The sequence below is a fragment of the Harpia harpyja genome, chromosome Z, assembly GCF_026419915.1.
Source record: "Harpia harpyja isolate bHarHar1 chromosome Z, bHarHar1 primary haplotype, whole genome shotgun sequence".
Taxonomy (NCBI): Eukaryota; Metazoa; Chordata; class Aves; order Accipitriformes; family Accipitridae; genus Harpia; species Harpia harpyja.
In genome coordinates this window covers 51508983-51529833 of record NC_068969.1, presented here as the reverse complement: position 1 = coordinate 51529833, position 20851 = coordinate 51508983, and the positions used below count along the sequence as shown (strand labels likewise).

Genomic DNA, 20851 nt, shown 5'->3' with positions numbered 1-20851 from the left:
ATTTGAAATCACACCTCTAGTTTTATTCATCTAACTTGGCATGTAGTGAAAAATCTGGCTGCTGAAATTGAAGGGTTTTTAGGTAGCAGCATATCCATAGAAATTGTTAATAAGACAACAATAGGTGATAGTAGTGAGTTGAGATGAAAATAATTTCAGGAGTAAATAGACAATCACTTAGAAGGCTTCCAATGCAGTCACAGCAAGCCTTAAGCATGGTCTCACTGTATGTCATCAGTTAGCTGGTATCCCGAAGCTAGGTTTGACTGAACCAGTTAGTGGCCCAACAACTCTGCTCAGCAAAGGTGCTCTGTGGGGATAGGGGCCAACCTGAAGCAAGCTCAGAAATGGTGGTGGGAGAGGCAGGCAAACGGGAGGGGAGCAGCAGAGGGACTGTGACCAGCTCCCACCTACTGAAGCACACGGTATTTGGAGGTTGAATGTTTTAATCCATCTCTGCCAGACTTGGAAATTAGTAATGTGCCCAGAATGTGCTTACAGTAGAGGTTTTCTCCTCTTCAGCAGTGCAAAGTGATGCAGCTGTTCCACCCACGGCTCCACACCACTCCCCAAAACACATTTTTTCCTTGAACATCTCTCTCCTTTTTCAGGACAGTAAGCACACTGATTGGGTTTAAAAATACAAAAACAAGTTAAAATGTAAGGTTAAATTTTCTCAATTTGTTTTAGCTGATGTCTTGTTCTTTATGATCTGCTGTTGTTTTCCTGACATCATCTTATTGCTTGTTGCATTTTCTGGAGGCAGAGTAGCAGACTTTCTGTTTAGCTCAGAATGCTCACTGGTTGAATAGGAAATTCACTTTAAAACATCTGATTATGTGTGCAGGCATGATTAGAGTGCAATGAAGCAGAAAAAAGGACCTTATATAAATGGTAACCACTTCTATGAGTTTGCTTTCCCCAGGGCCAGCAGTGTGGATCTGTGTTGGGATCTGTATTATTCAATATGTTCATAAATGCAGTCAGTTAGTGAGATTACAGAATTGCCTGATAATATGTAGGTTACCTAAGTAAAGATAAGGGCTGATTATTAAAACCTGCTGAAGGTTTTTATGTTTTGTGGATGGTAGGATGAAAGAACGTACAGTGATGAACATAAGCAAAAAACAGTCCCAACTGGACATATAAAAACTTCTAATTTCACAGGTAAAATGTGGTTCCTCAGCTAATTCTTGTCCCTCAGGAGAGAGTTACAGGGATTCTGATAATTGCTTTATGAACATGTTAACTCTGTGCTTGTAAACAATCAAAAAAAGCAAATCCAAGGTCAGGAGTTGTTAGCAAAGAAATGGAGATTAAAATAGAAAACATCATTATGCTAATTTGCAACTCTGTGGTGTGCTCACACTGAATGGTGTTCGCACCCACTTCAAAAAGACACATAAACTGGAGAAGACTCACAGAAGAGAGCAGGGATGAGCAAAGGTTTCAGACTGAGGAATGACTAAATAGTCCAAGGGACTTCAGTCTGAGACCAGCAGAACAAAGAGCTGCTAGAAAATGTTTACTGGCATGTAGAAGGTAAAACATATCAATTGTTGCATGACTGCTCTTATGGTAAGTCCCTATATTAATAGTTCCAATTACAGACATGCGAAAATGGAATATTTACAATTTGATCAGCCTTTCCCACTGCTTATGAATGCTTATGACCCCATTTTGCTCTGCTCTGTAGAATTAGGAGTTCATAAGTACATCCAGGTCTGGTTTCCCGAAGGGGTCTACAGGACACGAAGTAGGGAAAGATAATAACAGGAACTGTTTCTAACGACACAAGACTAATCTTTGATAAATTTCTTTCTTTTTTATCCTTGCAGACTTTGTGGCTTTGAACCATTTTATGATGAAAGGGGAGATCAGTACATGTTTAAGAGAATCCTGAACTGTGAATATGACTTTGTGTCCCCCTGGTGGGATGATGTGTCTCTGAATGCCAAGGATTTAGTAAGTTTTAAAGCAACAATGAGACTGGAGTGTCTTTGCTGACACATATTTGGCTAGTATCACTTCCACTGAAAGAGAGAGAGTCAATTTTGGGGTGGGGGCAGAATAATTGGTTAATTAATTGTTCCTATGGCTCCTTCCTTTTCTTCTTCTTATCTCTGGTATATTATGGTGCTGTTAAATATCCCGTTAGTCCAGTGCTGTAATTTTGCACTCAAAACCATGGATGTTCAGGTCCATCTGTGAGCTAACAACAGACTGTTGGCAGCTGTCACAGTGTTCAAGTATGCCTGCCTTTCATGCTAGCTCTGAGGTATTTCATTGCTCCTCTTTGCAGGGCAACCACCTTCAGGGGAATGTAGAAACAAGCCCTGTATTTTGTGCAGTTTCCAAGTCTGAACTTTGGAGGAAGACTATAAAAAAGGAGTGAAGCCCACACCCACCCCACCCTGTTTTTGCTGACAGCCTTTTCTGTCCATTTAAGTTTTTTCTCAGGAGATGAGGAAAGACTCACCATTAATAAATATGGTCCATTAGCAAAATGCAAGGGCTGCTGTGCTATCTGCACTGTGTTCTTTTATTACTGGATAAAGTAAATTGGATCCAGGAGATACTGATCTGCAAAGATAGGTATGCTTGAGTTTGATTTTTAGTCAACAATAACTTGCATAATTCAGTTCTATAATTAGCACTGAAGACGCAAATGCTCAGTTTCATATTACTTATACAAACCATGCCATAAAATACTACATAATTAGTGTTTGTAAAGTACTTCAAGATGCCTCAAAAACTACCATAGAAGTTCGAAGTACTTTGTTGTTGTTGTATTAGATGTGAAGTTTTTCTAAGGTCAAAAAAATATAATTTACTGCCTTGTGTTGTCAAAACCCAAATAAACAGCAGCCTGCAGCAAAGCTGCTCATTTATTGTATACAGAGAGCTTTGATCCAAACTGGTCCCTACCATTTTGCTACACTAAAGCTCAGAGTTTGGGGTTTGAATACTGTACAGCAAGTTGTAGATAAGGATGAAGGCTATGGCTCTCAAAACCCATGCTGTGGGCAGTTCTGGGGTGTTGACTTGAAGTGATTTGCTTAACTTGACCTCTTCTGTGGATGCACAGCAGGTATTCATCACAATGCCTGTTCTCCTGCACCCACTTCAGTGCACCATCTTTCTTTAATAGTTCTTTGTAGGGAAATTTCAGAGACCCATAAAGCGAGTCCTCCCCTCACACTTGGGCACATAGCAGTGGTGGAGCCGTGTGCCATCACTCACACTCTGCTCCAAGAGGGTGTGCAGTCAGGAGAGTTGTGCAAGTACAAGGCTGAGTACTATCAGTGTATTTCTTTACTTCATCCTCACCCTTCTGTTTTTTTAAAACACCACTTGTCCAGACATACAGCAAAACCCATGAAATGCAGCTTGCCTGGACACACTTTGTAACCAGCAGTTTGTACCACCTCCACTCCCAGGGGTATGTCTGCAGTGTCTTGTTCCCAAAAATGTCCTACTGTTGTGTTTGGAGAGCTGCAGCTTCCCTGGTCTCAATAACAGAAAGAATGGCATAAACAGAGTTATTTTCAGAGTGGGCTAAGAGAGTACTTGTACAGTACTTTTTAGCTGATGTGTACATGAGGTTTTACAGTGACAGAAAGACACATTTCATTTGTGATGTACCTTGCAGTGACTGCACGAGTTGCACAGACTAGAATTTAAACTTTCTAATACAGTTTAAACCTTGTCCAAATCCACAAGTGGGGATACTGCTAAGAGAACTGCCTGGCTGGGGGTACTTTGAGAATCTCTTAGGGTTTACATCACAATTCAGACATAAAACAGCCTATGGCGGATACAGGCCAGCTGCATTTGTACATACTCTTAGAAATGTTGGTAACTGGCTGATTCTTTTTCTCCCCTTACCCCTTACTGGCTGTCTTATTCAGATGTTATTTATGGAGGACCAAGAAATTCCAGAAACAAAATACCTGTGAAGACCTGAATGCAAATTCTTGTTGGTTTCTTAGAATGTGTTTCACTAAGATGCTTCCCAAACCAAGACCAAAGCCCCAAAATGCAAAGCTCGGTAAACGTAAATGAAGAATAAGGTTAACAGTCTTGTGTTTCTTCCTTGTGGTGAAGGTCAAAAAGTTGATTGTTTTAGACCCCAAGAAACGCCTCACCAGTCTACAGGCTTTGCAGCACCCATGGGTCACAGGGAAGGCAGCAAACTTTGCACATATGGACAACGCACAAAAGAAACTTCAAGAATTCAATGCTCGGCGTAAACTTAAGGCAAGTCTCTGGACAGAGTCTCTGTTTTGGCTATGAAAGCATGCAATTAAATTAGTAGCCTTACAGAAACCTTGCACACTTTTCAGGACAACATTCCATAGTGGTATGGAAGCTTTTTCTTTAAGATGATTGATGAAGAAGTTGAAGCTGGCTTAGCCGATGTCTGCAGCCAAACAAAAAAAAATGGGTGACGTTGATTGAAAACTCTATCTACACAGACAGAACTGCTGAGAACATACACAGCTTTTGCAAATTCCTTACCTTCCTTCCTTCCTTTCTTCCCTTCTTCCTTCCTTGCTCCTGTCTATCTGTCTGTCCTGTACTGCTGGTACATCCTTAGAGTAGTGAACAGAAAGAACAAAATTCAGAGTAGTTTCTTCATGAGCATCCATGAATCTGGAAGATATTTTATCTGCTATAGCATATTTTGATTTGTAAGCCACCCTCAGTTTCTATACCTATCAATACAAAGCAGGAGCTTAAGCCATCTTTCTGTATGATCTAGAGTCAGCATTTCAGACATGTAGGTCCATAAAATGTGTGGGTTGAAATTAACAGGCCCCAAACATGCATTTCCAAGTACCTCTGAGAGCAAATGTGCAATAGCATTCTTTATCTGGAAATTAAGCACTGCAAGGCAGGAGTGCAGGTAGGGCCTGTGCTGAAAATACCATTAGGTTTTGTGTCACCAGTATGCTCCTTTACCAACTAATCTACATACCTACCATGGTAAGAAGCAGGCAGCTGGGTATCTAACTGACATAACATCAGGAAACTTTCTTCTCGCCTAATCCCTTCAGTTGTTAAAGATTTGTGTCTCCTTAGGAGAGACTACCAGGGTTACTTCAGCACAGAAATTATTACCAACAGCTACAGCGAAGCTGCCATTGTAGCCCTGGGGAATAAGAGTAAAAAGCATATACTCTGAGAGCTTTACAACCCCCATGCAAAACCAAATTCACAAACAATGACCCTTAACTTTGTTTTTGCTCGGTTTTTTTCAGTATTAGTAGGAAACTGTGACAGAGAATCTCTACAGGACAAAGAAAAAAGTTTTGTCATTTACAAAGGTCTCAGACACTGTAGATACAATTCACAGTGATGCTTTGCCTGTGCAGAACTGACTAAACGTGTCTATTAACATTGTTCTCTTCAGAAGGATTTCTGTACCCTTACAGCAAGATACTTGCATATTCACTGAAGACGCCGTGCAACGTTGTTATATCACAATGATTTCAGAGCATGAGCAGAGTCATGAATTTCATTATTTCTGAATGAGCTGTTACATTCCCTGCCCAGGAGGTGACAAAGAAATGTGTGCCCCTTTTGCATGTTTTGATTTTCATGCTCTTCATATTTTTACACCTTTGATCACCAATAAGATTTTGAAGCCGTTTATTTAGATCCCTATAGTCAACCAACTTATACTTCTATGTTTAAAAACTGTTGCTTTTTATAAGTTTATTTCTTCATTACTTCTCTATTAAAGATTAAATGACCAAATCTCCAATTATTAAGAGAATTAACTGGAGTTAGCAGTTATTGTAGAGTTAATAGTTTTACACATATATATGCATAAAATGAACCATGAATTTTTAGACAATTAATTCCTGTCCAAAAAAAAAGAGCAAAGCAGAAAACCAGGTAGTGAATACATGCTTTAATTGTTATTTTGTTAGTAAGAATAATATAAAATTATCCTCTCTTTTCCAACAGACAAGTCCAGCAGCAGGCTTTCTTTACTTAAAGACCTATTTTTATAGAATAACTCTTAAGCTGTCAGTCAGGATTTGGCTTTTCATAGATTGTGTTGAATTTGCTTCATAAACAACCACATGACTAGTGAGAGTAAATTACATTAGAAGTATCTTTATACATTGTAATATCATTGAGTGGCCTGTTCTGTTTGTAATCTGTTGTCCAAAGTCCTCTCAACACTCATGTGGATGTTTGTGATTTTTCCTTTAAGAGGCCTAGACTCACTTCCTAAATTATTGACGCTTTCATTGGCTTATGCCTTGCACTTTGACTTCATATTCTATATTAGCTGAGTCTTCTTTCTTGCCAATGTTTATACAGTCTGTTTTTTCATTAGCATCTTATTTTTCTTTTATTTTCCTTTTTTTTTTTGCACAGTTACGTCTCCAAACCATCCACAAAACTTGCTATACTCCTCATCCCTTCCTGCAGACCCGCTTGTTCTGTGATGCCTAAGCAGAAAGCTAGCCAAGTCAAAAATAGCTAGATTTGTTGTACACAGAGATTAGTATTTCTTTTCCTCACCTCTGTATGTTTGTTTTTTCAGGCAATAAAAGTCTTCATGGCAAGGGCTAATGTAACTGTCTTAATGCACGTCTTCATTTTGTGACATTTTATGTGACATGAGAGCCTATCCCCAATGTGTATTTATATATATACATAGCAAGTTGCCTGTAGGCTCTGCAACATTGTGCTTGGCATATGCAATAGTGCAATAGTGATAAATATTGTTTCCCTTTGTGAACTTTTCGTGGAATAATCAGTGACAATACTGTTATTATTATGACGGAAGATAACTTTCTTTTTGCCATCTAACTTCAGCACAGGAGATCTGAAGTAGTTTCTAAAAATAAATGCAGCATGTGCAGCTGAAAAAAAATTTGATTCATGTTGGCCAACTTGTAACCTTGTGAAAGCAGTGATTTTAAACCTCAGTCCAGTATTTCAGGTGGCCTTCTAAATCTGCCCAGGCCCAGGCGGGTATCCGAATGTGACATTACCATGAAGACTAAATGTGGTTACGTTCCCTAACGGGACAATGCTATGGCTGCAGTGCTGACAGACTGTGTCCTTTAAGGAATGTTTGCTTGATCCTCTCTTTCTCAGGCTGCAGTAAAAGCTGTGGTGGCATCAACTCGCCTTGGCAGCGCCAGCAGTCACAGCGCGCACGAAAGCAACAAGCCCAGCTGTAACCCGTCTCCCATCCATGATGGCAAACCCGAAGAGAAACCCACTCAGGAAGCAGAAGCAGCTCCAGAAGAAATGTCTTAGGTCAATGTGTGCTTCCTTGTTTCAGCTGAGATCTGTCATTTCATACACCAGCTAACTTGTCATTCAGCAAGAGATTCGTAAGCTTGGCCTCTCTGGTTCTGCTTTGGGGTGCCAAATGCACTGGCTGGTGATCCTACCTTCAATGCATGTGGCTGCTTATGAAAATAGTAAACTGTTCCATAAGGCATGTCATGGAAACAGTGTTATTTGCAGTAATACCGGCAGGTAAAAACATGGGGATGAATTAACTACCTACCATAATGCATATACTTCATATACATCTATCCAGTGTTTCTAGATGGCATTTGAAACAAAATACTATTTAATTTGGTTTTATGGAAGTAGGTGTCTTCTATATGTTGTGAGTTTCTTTGAACTGCTTCCTTCCAGATTCATAGTCCTGCCGCAGACAAAATGGAAGGAAATACCAAGCCAATGCTTTTAAAACTGATGTATGAAATAATGCTTTTTATCTGTAAAATTCAAAAAGTATTTGGGGATTTATATGTAAAAAACATTCCACTACTTCTGGGAAGAAATTGAAATGTTAGTTCCACTGGGCATGAAAATGTACATTCCTCAAGCTTGTGCTGAGATTGCCTTATTCTGACTTTTCCTGTTTATATACAGTATTTTAATGACAACCAAAATTACTCAAGATTTCTGCTATTTCATTCTCTAGTAAAAGTGTTAGCAAAACAAAATGATAGACTAAAAGAGGATTAGAGTAGATGCAAATTTTTTAAATACCATTATATTTACTCATTAATTTCTAAACTGTGCAGCTAGAAGATGTTTTTATAGGGCCTAAGGGAATAATCTGCAATTATACAAGTTGTAAATGCTTGAAGGAAGCTATTCCACAACTTAATGATTTTGCTCTGGGGAAACACTCTTCTGGTCTGGGAGCAAGTAGTATAATCTAGTTGCTTCCCAGATAATTTAACCTCATAAGCAACCAGTTTCCACTTGTCAGCATAATTAGTCCATATTTTCCTAACAAAGGACCCCTCCTGTAAAGTGATCCACCAGCACAGATCTTGCATCCACCCAGAGCTCCTGTGTCCTAAGTTAAAAGCTGTGTGCATGGATCACCCTGCAAAATTAGTGTCAGGCTCTTCAGCTATCTTGATTTTTTTGTTGAACGTAATTGATAGGAATTGAAAAGCTAACATGCATCAGTATGTATGACCGTATATATTTGTTTGTTATCACTTTAATAGCATGTGAATTTCATAATGTTATTGAATGTACAACAATGTCATTTGTGTTTGTTAAACTTTTTAATACTGGTAGTTACCTAAGACCCTAATACACTCAACATTCCTCTTTTGCTTTAATTGTTTTCATGTTGTTAGGCCTTGCACAACTTGCCTTGAAAAAATATATCAGCTACTGAAAAAACAAGTCATTAATAAAACATTCAGTAGCTGCATTTCCTGGTGAAATTAAAGGATAATACAATGTTATAAATAAAGTGTAATCTAGATTAATATAAAAAGGAAGATTAAAGATACTGTCTTTACTAGTTGAGAATGCATGCTGATGAATGTATTGTACTTGAGATTTTTTATCCATTTCTTACAACTCTTTGAACTTGTACAAAAAGGTTTGCTAATTAAGCACAGTTGAACTTTGAAGTACGTGCATCCATCCTTTTCCCAGGTGACACATTTTGAGGTCAGCTGAAACAGCTGGTGGGGGCATGGCAGCTGTGACCAAGCCAACAAGACACTTTTGCATTATTTTTCCCTGAAAACAAGTACAGTAAGACTAATCACTTTGGAGAAGGTGATTGGTACATCCACATGTCTCACTTTTTACTATCTTTCTTATCTCCTGTGAGGTGACTGCAGGATGAATGCATTTCTCAGCTACAGGTCTCCTCCCCCAGTTACAGTGGTGAAGCCATCCGAGTTCGGTCGGTGGGGAGGTTTGATGGGAGAGGTTGGGATTTCTGTAATGTTTCCTCTTTCATTTGGGATAGCTGCTTCTAATCTGCAGAAGTGGGGCCAGCTGCACAGTCGTTGTTCATCTATGAGTGCTTGAGCAGAAATATATTCATCCGAAACATGGTTTGTTGAGCTGAAAAGTAGTCCCAGCTGATTCTTAAAGTTATTCTTTGCTAAATTATACCATAGCATATCATAAATATGAACTGATGCCATGCAACTGGAGACCTCTCTGTGACAGCATGATCTCAGAGGCAGCTCAGTCTTGTGCATAAAGGCTCTGGGGCTTCAGTTGGTTTTGCTTAGTTTTCTTTTATTATGCTCAATATGAAGTAATCAGGATGTCTGTGCTGAGTGAATTACCAATATGTGACTCAGTAAAGTACTATGCCTGGCTTATGTGTGACAGCATTATACAGAAGGAAGAGCAGCACTAGGGTGTATGCATGTAACTGAAGAAAGCAGTGTTACATGCATTGGTTTTGTCTGAAAAATCGCATCCTGTTGGCATCTGCCATAATTCAGACTTGGGAGGGCAACACCAGTGTCTTACTGTGGCTGAAGAATATGAACACACCCAAAAACTACTGGGGTGGACCGGTTCCACATCTGTGGTTATAAATTAGGTAGAAAATTACTGATGCTCTTTTCTGTTGAAATCCTAAGCTTTAAGTTTTTAAAATGTTTAACACATTAGCAAAGTCCTTCAAGTACAACAGGGGGAACTTGCCATCTTTTTCAAGTATTTGAACTTAGCAAAACTTTTCCTTTAGAGGCAGATTGTGGTATTAGCCAATTAAAGTCTAATATTTGAGACCTAGGCTGAGGATCTGATGGCTGTTAAATGGCTAATGATGTCCTGCCTTTGCACAACAACAGGGTTTTTTACAAGTTCAGAAAGATTTCCTCCAAAATAGTACAGATTTCCTGTCATTTCAAACACTTTTGCTTGCTATTTTGCAGATGACACAGTAGCTTGCACTGCATGAGCCTGGTGCTGGTTTGTTAGGTGAAGTTTGTACTTCACGTTGTGCAAGCATGCTGTAAAGATGCAGACACACCATAATCAAACTTTTGAATGCTAAAGAGCATCAAGGCAAAAATTTGTTATACAGCACGTGCTTCAGAAGAAGAGTACCAAGGGCTCTGTACCCACGAGAGAGCAGACTGTCAGGCATGTGGAGAGGAGTGACAAAAACTGCCCAGCATCCCCTTTGCAAGGACCCCATGCCTTCGTCAATAAAGCAACATGCTCTAAAAAGCTGTGTGGTACTAGAGCAGAATAAAAGCAGCAACCAAAAAGTTTTTGGAAGGGGCTCAGATCAGCAGGGAGTCCCAGGCTGGAGGAGGCTGTGGCTCACTGGTGGCTGGGCCTCAGCACTTACCAAATAAAGGTCCTTCTCCTACAACTCATGTTGTGAGCAAAACACAGACGCAGCTGGCAGCTGTTGGGGAATTGAGGACAACACTGCATTTTCTGCAGCCCAGCAGCAGGGAAAGGGAAGAAGATGCTGGAAGTTGTCAGTGTCCAGCTTAGCAGATGGATAGCAGCATCTGCTAAGCAGCAAATGCAGGACTCTGGAGAATAAACACCCATTTCCAAATAATGACTGGCAGCTGTCCCTCACCTCCCACACACATTCTGGGGCATGCTGTAACGCAGAGCCCTGCAGTGCACCTCTTGGGGTTTTTTTTAAGAGGGGCATATGAAGGTGTAGGGTGGAGGACTCCCAGCAGATCCTTGGACAGTGTCCTGCATATTGCCTGCTTACAGAGTGACGGACACTCGTGAGTCTCAGTACAGTGTCTCGATCCCTGGCTTGTGCAAATGCTGTGTATTTCTCCTGGTGGAGAGCTCAGTTTTTTGTGGCTGAGTCTACCTTGTTGCTGCTCAGGTTATGAGTGTACAGCTTATGTAGTCATGGCATTCATGTAACAAAAAGTACCTTCTTATATGGGAGAAAAGCAGGAATGAGGCTGACCAAGCAAGATGCACAATTAGACCTAGAGCACAACAGCAGGGATACAAGCAAGTCCTGAAGATACCAAACGTAAACAAAGAGACAGCTCAGAACATCCTTAAAGTTACTTTACAAAACAATAATAGCTCAAAGAATGTCCTTTCCTCCCTTTCAGAGTAATTTCAGTTAGAACATACAACTACAGTAATGAGAGTTAATTCTGCTTTTGTATAAAGAAATTTAACTTCCCTGATAAGCCCCTGCACAATACCATGTTGCATTGAACAAAAACCATCAGCTGCATTGCAAAATAAAAATAAAATAAAATTATAAGGAACGAAGAGGAGGAAAATAGGAATAAAATAATTACCTAGTCTGGTTGTATCTGGAATGTGAAGATCTTAGTTCCAGATCGTGTATAAACTTTTACTGACAAGTCTCTAGATTCTTCATATAAGCAAAATTTTGCTTTCTGTCTGGGAGGTAAAACTTCTGGCCAGTGTAATTCAGTGAAGATTGATGGAGGGTCAGTATGGAGAGCATCCCTTGGAGTGTGAATCCTCTAACTTACATAAGGATGGAATGATGTGCATGAATATAACTAAAAATCCAGCAAAAGCAAAAAAAAAAACCCCTGCATTGCATGCTCTTCTATCCTTCCAGGGGGGAACAAAGAACATGAACGCAGTCATGAACTTAGTCATTATTGGAAGGCATTAAGATACTGTGGGGATAGGCGTAGTACAGAAGCAGGAAAAGAATAGAATAGTCAAAGTGGCCCAATTCTGAACTTATCAATAAAATTATAGATATATATTATTAAAATATATATATATGTACATGCATACACAAATAGATACATTTATCAAAAGAGAGGCAGAGACTGCTGAACAGTCTCTATGAGCCATGTCTGTATTAAGAGTTGCAGTAACCTTTTAAGCCGTCTTTTGCCCTTTGCCAGCATTACTCAGCTGGAACTGAAACAATAGTGTTTAAGATTCTTGTACACATAGATCATCGCTGGATGAAATTCAGTGTAATGGATATCAAGGTATGAAACATTAATAAATACCATGGTACAGAGTTTTCCCCACCTCTGGCTCCTTCATACCAAGACACATGGAGAAAAGTGTTTCAGTGCCCTTGTCCTTTCACATGCTCAGGACATGGGCTGAAGTGGGGTGACAACACAAGCACAGCATTTTGTGATGGGTTACAGCTGCCCTAAACTGCGCCAGAGGCCCCTGCAAGGTGATGCTCCATCCACAGCACATGTGACCAAGAACTGACAATCTATCCCTCAACTTGCATATTGAGAAGTTGTTTACTGGCCAAGGTATATTAAACAGCATGAGTTTGCTCCTATTAAGTAGTATAGAGCTCGTCCCATAGTATCAGCTACTTTAAGCTTCATCTTTTTTCCTGGCCCTGGACCCCATGGGGGACCCAGGAAGAGCTGTCAGCTGCCAGTCAGAGGGAGAAGAGCCATCTGATGCTTGGCACGTTTCACCTGTGCTGCCCTAACAAATCTGCTGTTGCCCGTGGGTCCATCACATGGTTTCACTCCTGCTCTTTTGAGTTTCTAGTGCTCCCAAAAGAGTGTGGGTTTTACTGGTTAAGTATAAATAGATTCCTCTGTGAGCCACCCTTGGTGTGATTTGTCATTGTCAGTTAGTACCCAGGGAGAGGTGTTTCTCCTTTCCCTCCCCATTTCCTAGACTCACGCTGTTTTCTGGCACCTTCTGTTTCCTTTCTCAAAAGCCTATACCTGGCTGAGAGAAATAGCCCAGTCCTGTGCAAAAAATGCCAGACAGAACCAGTAAAGAATACCGCTCCTTGAGTTAGTTTCCCAACAGAAAATAAAGGCATCTGGGCTGCTGTAGATGCTTTGGCTGTACGAACTGCTAACACTTGGTTTGAGGGGTTCAGAGAAAAGTGGCACAAGAACAGCACCGTGCCAGGTTCTGGTCCTCAGCACCAGGAAGCTCCTTTGTCAACAGCGTTTTTTTCATTCTGTGGAGAAGATGTGGTTTAGGTCATTCCAAAGAAGTACATCAGGCTTAGGAGCTCTGAAAAATATCATGTGTACTATGACCAATGATATTCTTAATATCATTTACTTAATACCGGTTGATATACTTAGTATCATATTTTATGCAGCATTGCCATTTAGAGTGTTGGCAGAATGTTGGGTGGATCTGGGATAGCTCTCCTAATTGAAATTACTGTGTCATAGACTTTAGACAGTTATTCTGGTAACTCAAAAGCTGAGGCAAGCCATTGGGTGTGATTTACAGCTGCGAATGGCGTGTGATTTATCCCAGAGACAATATGCTCTAGTAGCCACTGCGTCATATTTATTCATCCGCAGAACGGTGCACAGGGGTCTGCTTTATCATATCAGCCCTCAGTATCATCTGCCATACCCTTTGGAACGACTCCTTCCAAAATAAAGCTTTTTCATTAATTCAGGAAACTTAAATTAATTGTCCACAAAGTCAATAGTTGTTTGTCCATGTCTCCTTTGACACTGCAGCCCCAAGGCAGGCCCTCTTCCAACCTCTGTCAAAGCAATAGTGTTGGGCAGCACTTTAGTTGTGATGAGGTAATATTATTTTAATCCTGCCCAAGGAATTCTCTCTCTCCCCTCTGGAGAAGCCAGAGGAGCTGTAGGTTTTGCAGATGTCCAGTGATCAAATTACCATACTTAACTAACCAAACAGGGTGTATGAAGAGTAAAGTGCAAAGACCCGTGGCTGTTTAAGGGCCATATATCTGAGACATGGCTGTTAAGCTCCATCTTACACTTCTGCTTGAAGGTAATCAAAATGACTAGGCCCATTTAAATCACTTGGCCTAGTCACAGCAATAAAGGCACTTGTGTGAGAATATCTTTGCAGATTAAGGCACAGTTTTTACAGACATTAACCACAAAACCCTCCACATGTTAGCTCCAAATAGCTGCGTTGCACTGTGAGAAATTACAGCTACCATACCCACAAGAACCTGGGTATCTAGGAAAAAACAAATCCCAAGGCATGATTGCATTACTTACAGATGCTAACTTTACATGAACGAGCACAACCACTACCACAAATCCCTAAGTACTGCCAAACAATAAACACCCACAGCAAAAACACCAGTGAATTTTGCTATGGAGCATGCCAAAGAGAGCTCTTTCTTAGCTTTGCCTGGACAAGGAATAAGGTGAAAAGCTTCTACAAGTATTTCCTCCAAGCTCTCAGGTCCCCTGATTTCTATTATTTTCCAGACATCACCATCAGCCATGTTTATGAAAGTAGCACAAATGTATCCGGCACCAGCCTCCTCTAGAGGGAAAAACCTCACCATTGACACTGCTTTTCATTTGTAAGACATCAAGGCTGTTTTGTTTGTACTATTAATATGGCTCCCAGTCTCTTCCTCAGCTTGCTGGAGTAGTCTTTAATAACAAACAGGAGTTTGTGAAGAAACATTTCATGAAATTAAGCAAATGGACTGTATGCATATGTAGAAAAAAAAATGTTTGAAGGATTTTCTAAATCCTGTTGCAGCAGTGTTCTCCCTGAGAAGTATCTTCCTTGGGAATGACAGTGATCCATGGGATGCTGCAGAGGGTCCCAGGCTGGTGCCACCACCAACCTACTGCCCTCAGTGTAGTGGTGCGTACCTTGTTTGCTCTGCTCAAATCTTTACCATCTTGGCTGCAGGGAAACAGTAATTACAAACTAAGAGATTTTTTTACCGAAAGTAATTAGAAACAAGAACAGTTAAAATACTAGCTGCTGAGAGCTAAATCCAGCTGTGTCTTCATACTACTATGCACAAGAGGAACCACTTCCCTGTTCACACCACATGCTCATAAGAAGTCATGCTAATGCTTCTGATTAAATAGCAGAAATTTCATTTAATGTTCCATAAGGGACATTGTTCTGGGGTTTGGTTGTTCTCCCCCCCCCCCCCAAGAATGCACGGTGCTGAGAGGCCTATACTTGTGATCTGAATTGATCAGGTGATCTGGGAGAAGGAAAGATGGAGAGGTGGAGGGTGAACCCTAGTCCCTAAGAATAAGATAAATGGGGTGATCTTTCAGAACAGCAAGGGTGGGTGATCCAGCTTCCAAGGGGGTGGGAGGAGAGGGGAAGAGTCATGGAGTCTGTCTCACCTGGGGGAAGCAGTTTGTTAGTCCCAAGCAGCTATACCACCATGCCCTGGCAAGACTGGGAGGTACCAAGTAGAGTCTGGCTGGCTGCTCCAGACCCCCAGTAAGGAGCTCATCAGCTTAAGCTGGTTTTAACCTGAAGAAATGTGATACTTCAAGGGCTTGTGTCTAGCTTGACCTTGGTTTGCAGGTTCCTGGTGGCTCTTGCCTTTGAGGCTGTATGAGGACAAAACCGTAAGCAGGTTTTGTGCTTCTGTTAATTCAAGAGGAGTATATGCTGCATGGTTCAGGTATGTGCTGATGCTGCCAAGACAGACAAATGGGGCTATTGACGTGTAACACAAAGTATTTTATAAGCCTCTTACAGAAGTTCGTTGATCTCAGAGCAATGGTGGCTGGGCTCTTAATAATAACAATGAAAAATATCATACATCTATTAGACTTTTTCAAATTAGCTCCATGTCCTGTGTATCTGACTCCTTCTTTTACTGTTTAATGTGTAAGAAATCCTGTACTGTCAACACTGTTTGCTTGTACTAGCAAAGATGTTAGCGACTAAATGTAAGTTTATGGACTGCTTGTTTAACTGTACACTTTTACTTCAGACTAAGCCTGTTTGTGTAGTAACTTTTCTGATGCTGTGCAAATGAACCAGAGAGAAATTGGAACCAGAAAAAACTGACAGTTTTGTTGTTTCAGTGTATTGTACTTGGGACCAATGTACCTGCTTGTGTGCTTGCATGGAAATGCTGATAAGCCATGAGAATATGCTTTGATGGTGGGAAGTCTATTTTTCATAAGTGGCTTGCATGACTGATCTGATGCTAAATAAACTAGTAAATCTGGAAATGCTTACATCTATTATTTGCTGACAGGTAAAGCTCAGCGTAGGGTAAGGAACAATAGTAATCATTATAGGGAGATGTAATGATAACTGTTACCTGTTTATATAGCACAGTCTTGAATTAATTCCAACTTGGCATAGCATTTCCCCTTCTCTTCCCTCAAAACCTTAGCAGCTGGATAATAAACTAAATCTGTTTTTAGTGGTGGAGTACAGAACTGGAAGGCTGGAAAGACCTTTGTAAGGTTGTCCAGGCTATCCCTGTGCCCTGGGGAGGGTTATGCAAGGTAAGATGCTTGTCTCACTTGTTCTTAAAGACCTACAGCAGTGAAGGCACTGCCACTTCCTTGTGCAATCTACCAAATAATTTTGCTACTCTTATGACTGGAAAGTATTTTATAAAGTTCTGGGTCTTTTTGTTGCAGTTAAGTTTGTCTATCATGGTGATCTGTTTTCTGCAACCATTTCTTATGATTCCAAAGGTTATTAAACCCTCCTTTGTTCAGCATCCTCCTCTCTCAGCAGCACAAACCAAGTCCTTTCCCACAGGTCACACACCCTAGGTCTTTCACTACTCTTCTTGCTTGCATATGGATTTTCTGCCTGTAATTGACTACTCTCTGTCTTGAACTATGCAGCCAAAAGCTATGTAGCCCAAAGCTGCATGTGGTACCTGAGTGGAGGCCTTGGCAAGACTGGGGTGTTGGAAGGATTATTTTTTGTTTCTCTGCTCTGTTTCCATATCAATCATTTAGCACCCTTAGTGGTGTTCCCTACTGCTCAGTTTGCCATGGGTCACAACTGCCACATGTCTGCCGAACAGCTGCTTGGCCAGTTGGCCACTGTCTTGTACTGCTGCAGGTTGTTATTCCTGCCACCTATAGCTCCTTAGGCGTGCAAACTGCTTGAATGCAGAGTCCGTTCACACCCCTTTGTGGGAGATGATTTTTCAAAACCCCTGAGGGATGTAAAAAATAAATTATGATAAGCTTTGCAAGACATTCTGCATGGTAACAGTGCTCCAGAAAAACTAATCTGGCACTTCCATGGATGCTGCTTAATCTTTTCCCAAGCTGAGGCAAGATACAGGTTCTACAGTTTCATCTTCTTCCCATCTCCATAACAGATTGGAAAAGGGCAGTGGAAAGTCAAAGGGAGAGAAGAGAGCATGTATAGGAGTTGGGTCTTACAGACTTTGAGTTCGCCCTGGAGCTCAAGATTTTTGTGCTTTGGACCAACTTCTTAAAAATAGCACATCAAATAGCGGTGTGGAAGCTTGTGTTACACTGTAACTTTACACTGGTTTTACGGTGAGCTTGACACAAACAAGAAAATGGGGCATAAGAAAGAGCTAACAAATCTCTAACCTGACAGAACTACTCAGAGGTACTGCCTGTAAGTTAGGATAGCTGGGGAGTTAAACAAAACCATCCTGCCTCATAACTAACAAAAATCTGCATTTCTGCTGGTGCCTGGTGCAGTCTGGTTCTTTATAAAGCCCTGGGGTTTTGTAGTTCTGGTGTCCTTCTGAGCAGTTAAAACACCTTCCTCCTTCAACACGTTGTACATGTACAAGTAACTTTTTGTGTAAAACATGCAAGGATGCAGATGTTTTGGGAAATGATTCGATATTTTTACATGCATTGTGAATTCTCTATACTTTTATTTGACATTTTAAAAAAATAATGCACAAAAGGCATCTTCCCTCTTCCTTACTTCTTTTTTTTAATCATACTTCTATTTCTTTAGGCAAGAGGTGTGTAGCAGGTAGAAGATGTGATGGCCATCAGGTTTCCTCAACTTCTTTTCCTCAAAAGTTCGGTTTCCCTGGTACAGGCTGGGAGGCAGACAGGCAGAACAGAAAGATGTTTTGCCCATTTGCCAATAAAATACAATACTTGATTCTTCATCTTACCTGCTGTTTTGCACCAGGAAGTGTTTGTTCTTTATGATCTCAGTAAAAAGGCAATCAGACTCTGTAAAGTATCCTTTGAAGTGCTATTTATGAGAGCTAACACAATAAAGAAAGACAGGGTAGTATAGACAATTTTGCATCCCTTCCAATGCTGGGAACCCTGACTTGTGAAGCATCAAACAGGCCTCTGGCACAGCATGCTGTGCAGATCCTGCCCACGGAAGGGTTACCCCATTTTTTGTTATTTGAGCTATTACAGGATTTTCTTAAAACAATTCATCATTTCATTCATCAAACTACTTATCATTTCCACTGTCAAGCAGGAAGGATGTCTACACAAGAATTTCTCACTGCACCTTTAGATACAGGCAAGGCCAGGCAGGAGGTGTAATTGCTGGCACCCAGTGAGAGCTGCCTGCAGGCTCCTCTGCTATCATTAACTGGGTAAGTTCATCCTGCAGCCAGGGAACATGCACAGTGCAGCACAGGCCTGGCCCAGCTCAGCTTAACAGCTGTGTGGGTCACTAACTCCTTGATGTACAACGGTCTTCTGGTGAAGGTTACTACACCTGCTGGTCTTGGGAAACTTTCAGCATCTCAACTCTAATGGGCTGTGTTTCTGTACAGATGTTCATGTTTTAACTGTATCTTTTAAATTAGCCTGATTGGTTGAGACAGGGAGACCGCATGAAATTCATCAGAGATGGCTGTGCACATAGGGGCTCCGTGCTTAATCCTGTATGCATGACAGATGCTGGTTTGTGGGCACATTCCTCATGCTCCAGTGAGCAAGCATGCTGCAATTTCTTTCCTTCTTCCTCCAAATTGTCAGGAGCTCAAAATCCTGTTAGGCTTACAGACAAGGAGGGGTCATCTGGTACCCAAATAACAAAGTACTCATGTTTGCAACTGCTCAGATGCAACCCCTTGAGCCCTGCCCTGCATCCCCAGTGAGCCTTGGAGCTTGAATTAGTAACACCAACATGCTAGCCATAGTGCTGTCTAACTGGAACCCACATTAAAGGCAGCACTCAGATTGACACCCTGAGAAAGTCAGGGAATCTTACTTGGGACAGTAATTTGCTCTCCAGGGTCATAACCTGCCTCAGAGCTGGGTCTGTGCTGGCCAGCAGGTCAGCAGGACCAGGTACAGAGGTCAGCAAATGCTGTCTATTAGGCATCCCAGGGCACAGCCAGACTGGTCCACAGAAGGCCTGAGCAAGGTCAGTTTCTGATTACACTTTGGGCAGTAACTGATCTTCTTATAGCTGCATCTATGTTGCCTGTATCAAATAAGTGTTTTCGAGGATTGTTAGGTAGCCATAATGACTTGACTTACTAAAAGAGAAATTTTAAAGAAAATCACTTTGGAAGAGACAGTTCTGGATAACGTGTTGGGATTTGGGGCACCTTAACCCAGATATGACATCTCTTGTTGTGTCGTCAGCTGTGAAACGTGCACAGATATCTCTGTCATGTGCTGTTATCATCTGTGCCTGTTTTCATAGAATCATAGAATCATAGAATCATTTCGGTTGGAAAAGACCTTCAAGATCATCGAGTCCAACCATTAACCATGCCCCCTAAACCATGCCCTGGAGTACCCTGTCCACTCGCTTTTTGAATATCTCCAGGGATGGTGACTCAACCACTTCCCTGGGCAGCCCATTCCAATGGTTGACAACCCTCTCAGTAAAAAAATTTTTCCTAATATCTAACCTAAATCTCCCTTGCCTCAACTTGAGGCCATTTCCTCTTGTCCTATCTCCAGACACCTGACAGAAGAGACCAGCACCCACCTCACTACAACCTCCTTTCAGGTAGTTGTAGAGAGCAATAAGGTCTCCCCTCAGCCTCCTCTTTTCTAGACTGAACAACCCCAGATCCCTCAGCCGCTCCTCATAAGACTTGTGCTCCAGGCCCCTCACCAACTTGGTTGCTCTCCTCTGGACACGGTCTAGCAGCTCAATGTCTTTCCTGTAGTGAGGGGCCCAAAACTGAACACAGTACTCGAGGTGCGGCCTCACCAGTGCCGAGTACAGGGGAACAATCACCTCCCTGCTCCTGCTGGCCACACCATTTCTGATGGAGGCCAGGATGCCGTTGACCTTCTTGGCCACCTGGGCACACTGCTGGCTCATATTCAGCTGGCTGTCAACAAGCACCCCCAGGTCTTTCTCTGCCGGGCAGCTTTCCAGCCACTCTTCCCCAAGCCTGTAGCGCTGCATGGGGTTGCTGTGACCGAAGTGCAGGACCCGGCACTTGGCCTTGTTGAACTTCATACGATTGGCCTCAGCCCATCGATCCAGCCTGTCCAGATCTCTCTGTAGAGTCTTCCTACCCTCAAGCAGATCGACCCTGCCTCCCAACTTGGTGTTGTCTGCAAACTTGCTGAGGGTGCACTCAATCCCCTCATCCAAATCATCAATAAAGATATTAAACAGAACAGGCCCCAACACCGAGCCCTGGGGAACGCCACTCGTGACCCACCGCCAACCGGATTTCACCCCATTCACCACTACCCTCTGGGCTCGGCCATCCAGCCAGTTTTTCAGCCAGTGAATACTGCACTTATCCAGGCCACGAGACGCCAGCTTCTCAAGGAGTACGCCATGAGAGACAGTGTCAAAGGCCTTGCTGAAGTCTAGGAAAATAACATCAACAGCCTTTCCCTCATCCACTAGGCGGGTCACCTGGTCATAGAAGGAGATCAGGTTGGTCAAGCAG

General features: G+C 41.7%; 1 protein-coding gene across 1 annotated transcript in view; it reads left to right on the top strand.

Moving 5' to 3' along the window:
* CAMK4 (calcium/calmodulin dependent protein kinase IV) overlaps positions 1–8840 on the top strand; it is a 174410-nt gene extending 165570 nt beyond the window's left edge. The window contains exons 9-11 of the mRNA XM_052777728.1: positions 1839–1965; positions 4108–4260; positions 7126–8840. Coding sequence (XP_052633688.1) covers positions 1839–1965; positions 4108–4260; positions 7126–7290 — 445 coding nt within the window. The 3' untranslated portion in view covers positions 7291–8840. The remainder of the gene's footprint in view (positions 1–1838; positions 1966–4107; positions 4261–7125) is intronic.
* The last annotated feature ends 12011 nt before the right edge of the window (positions 8841–20851 follow it).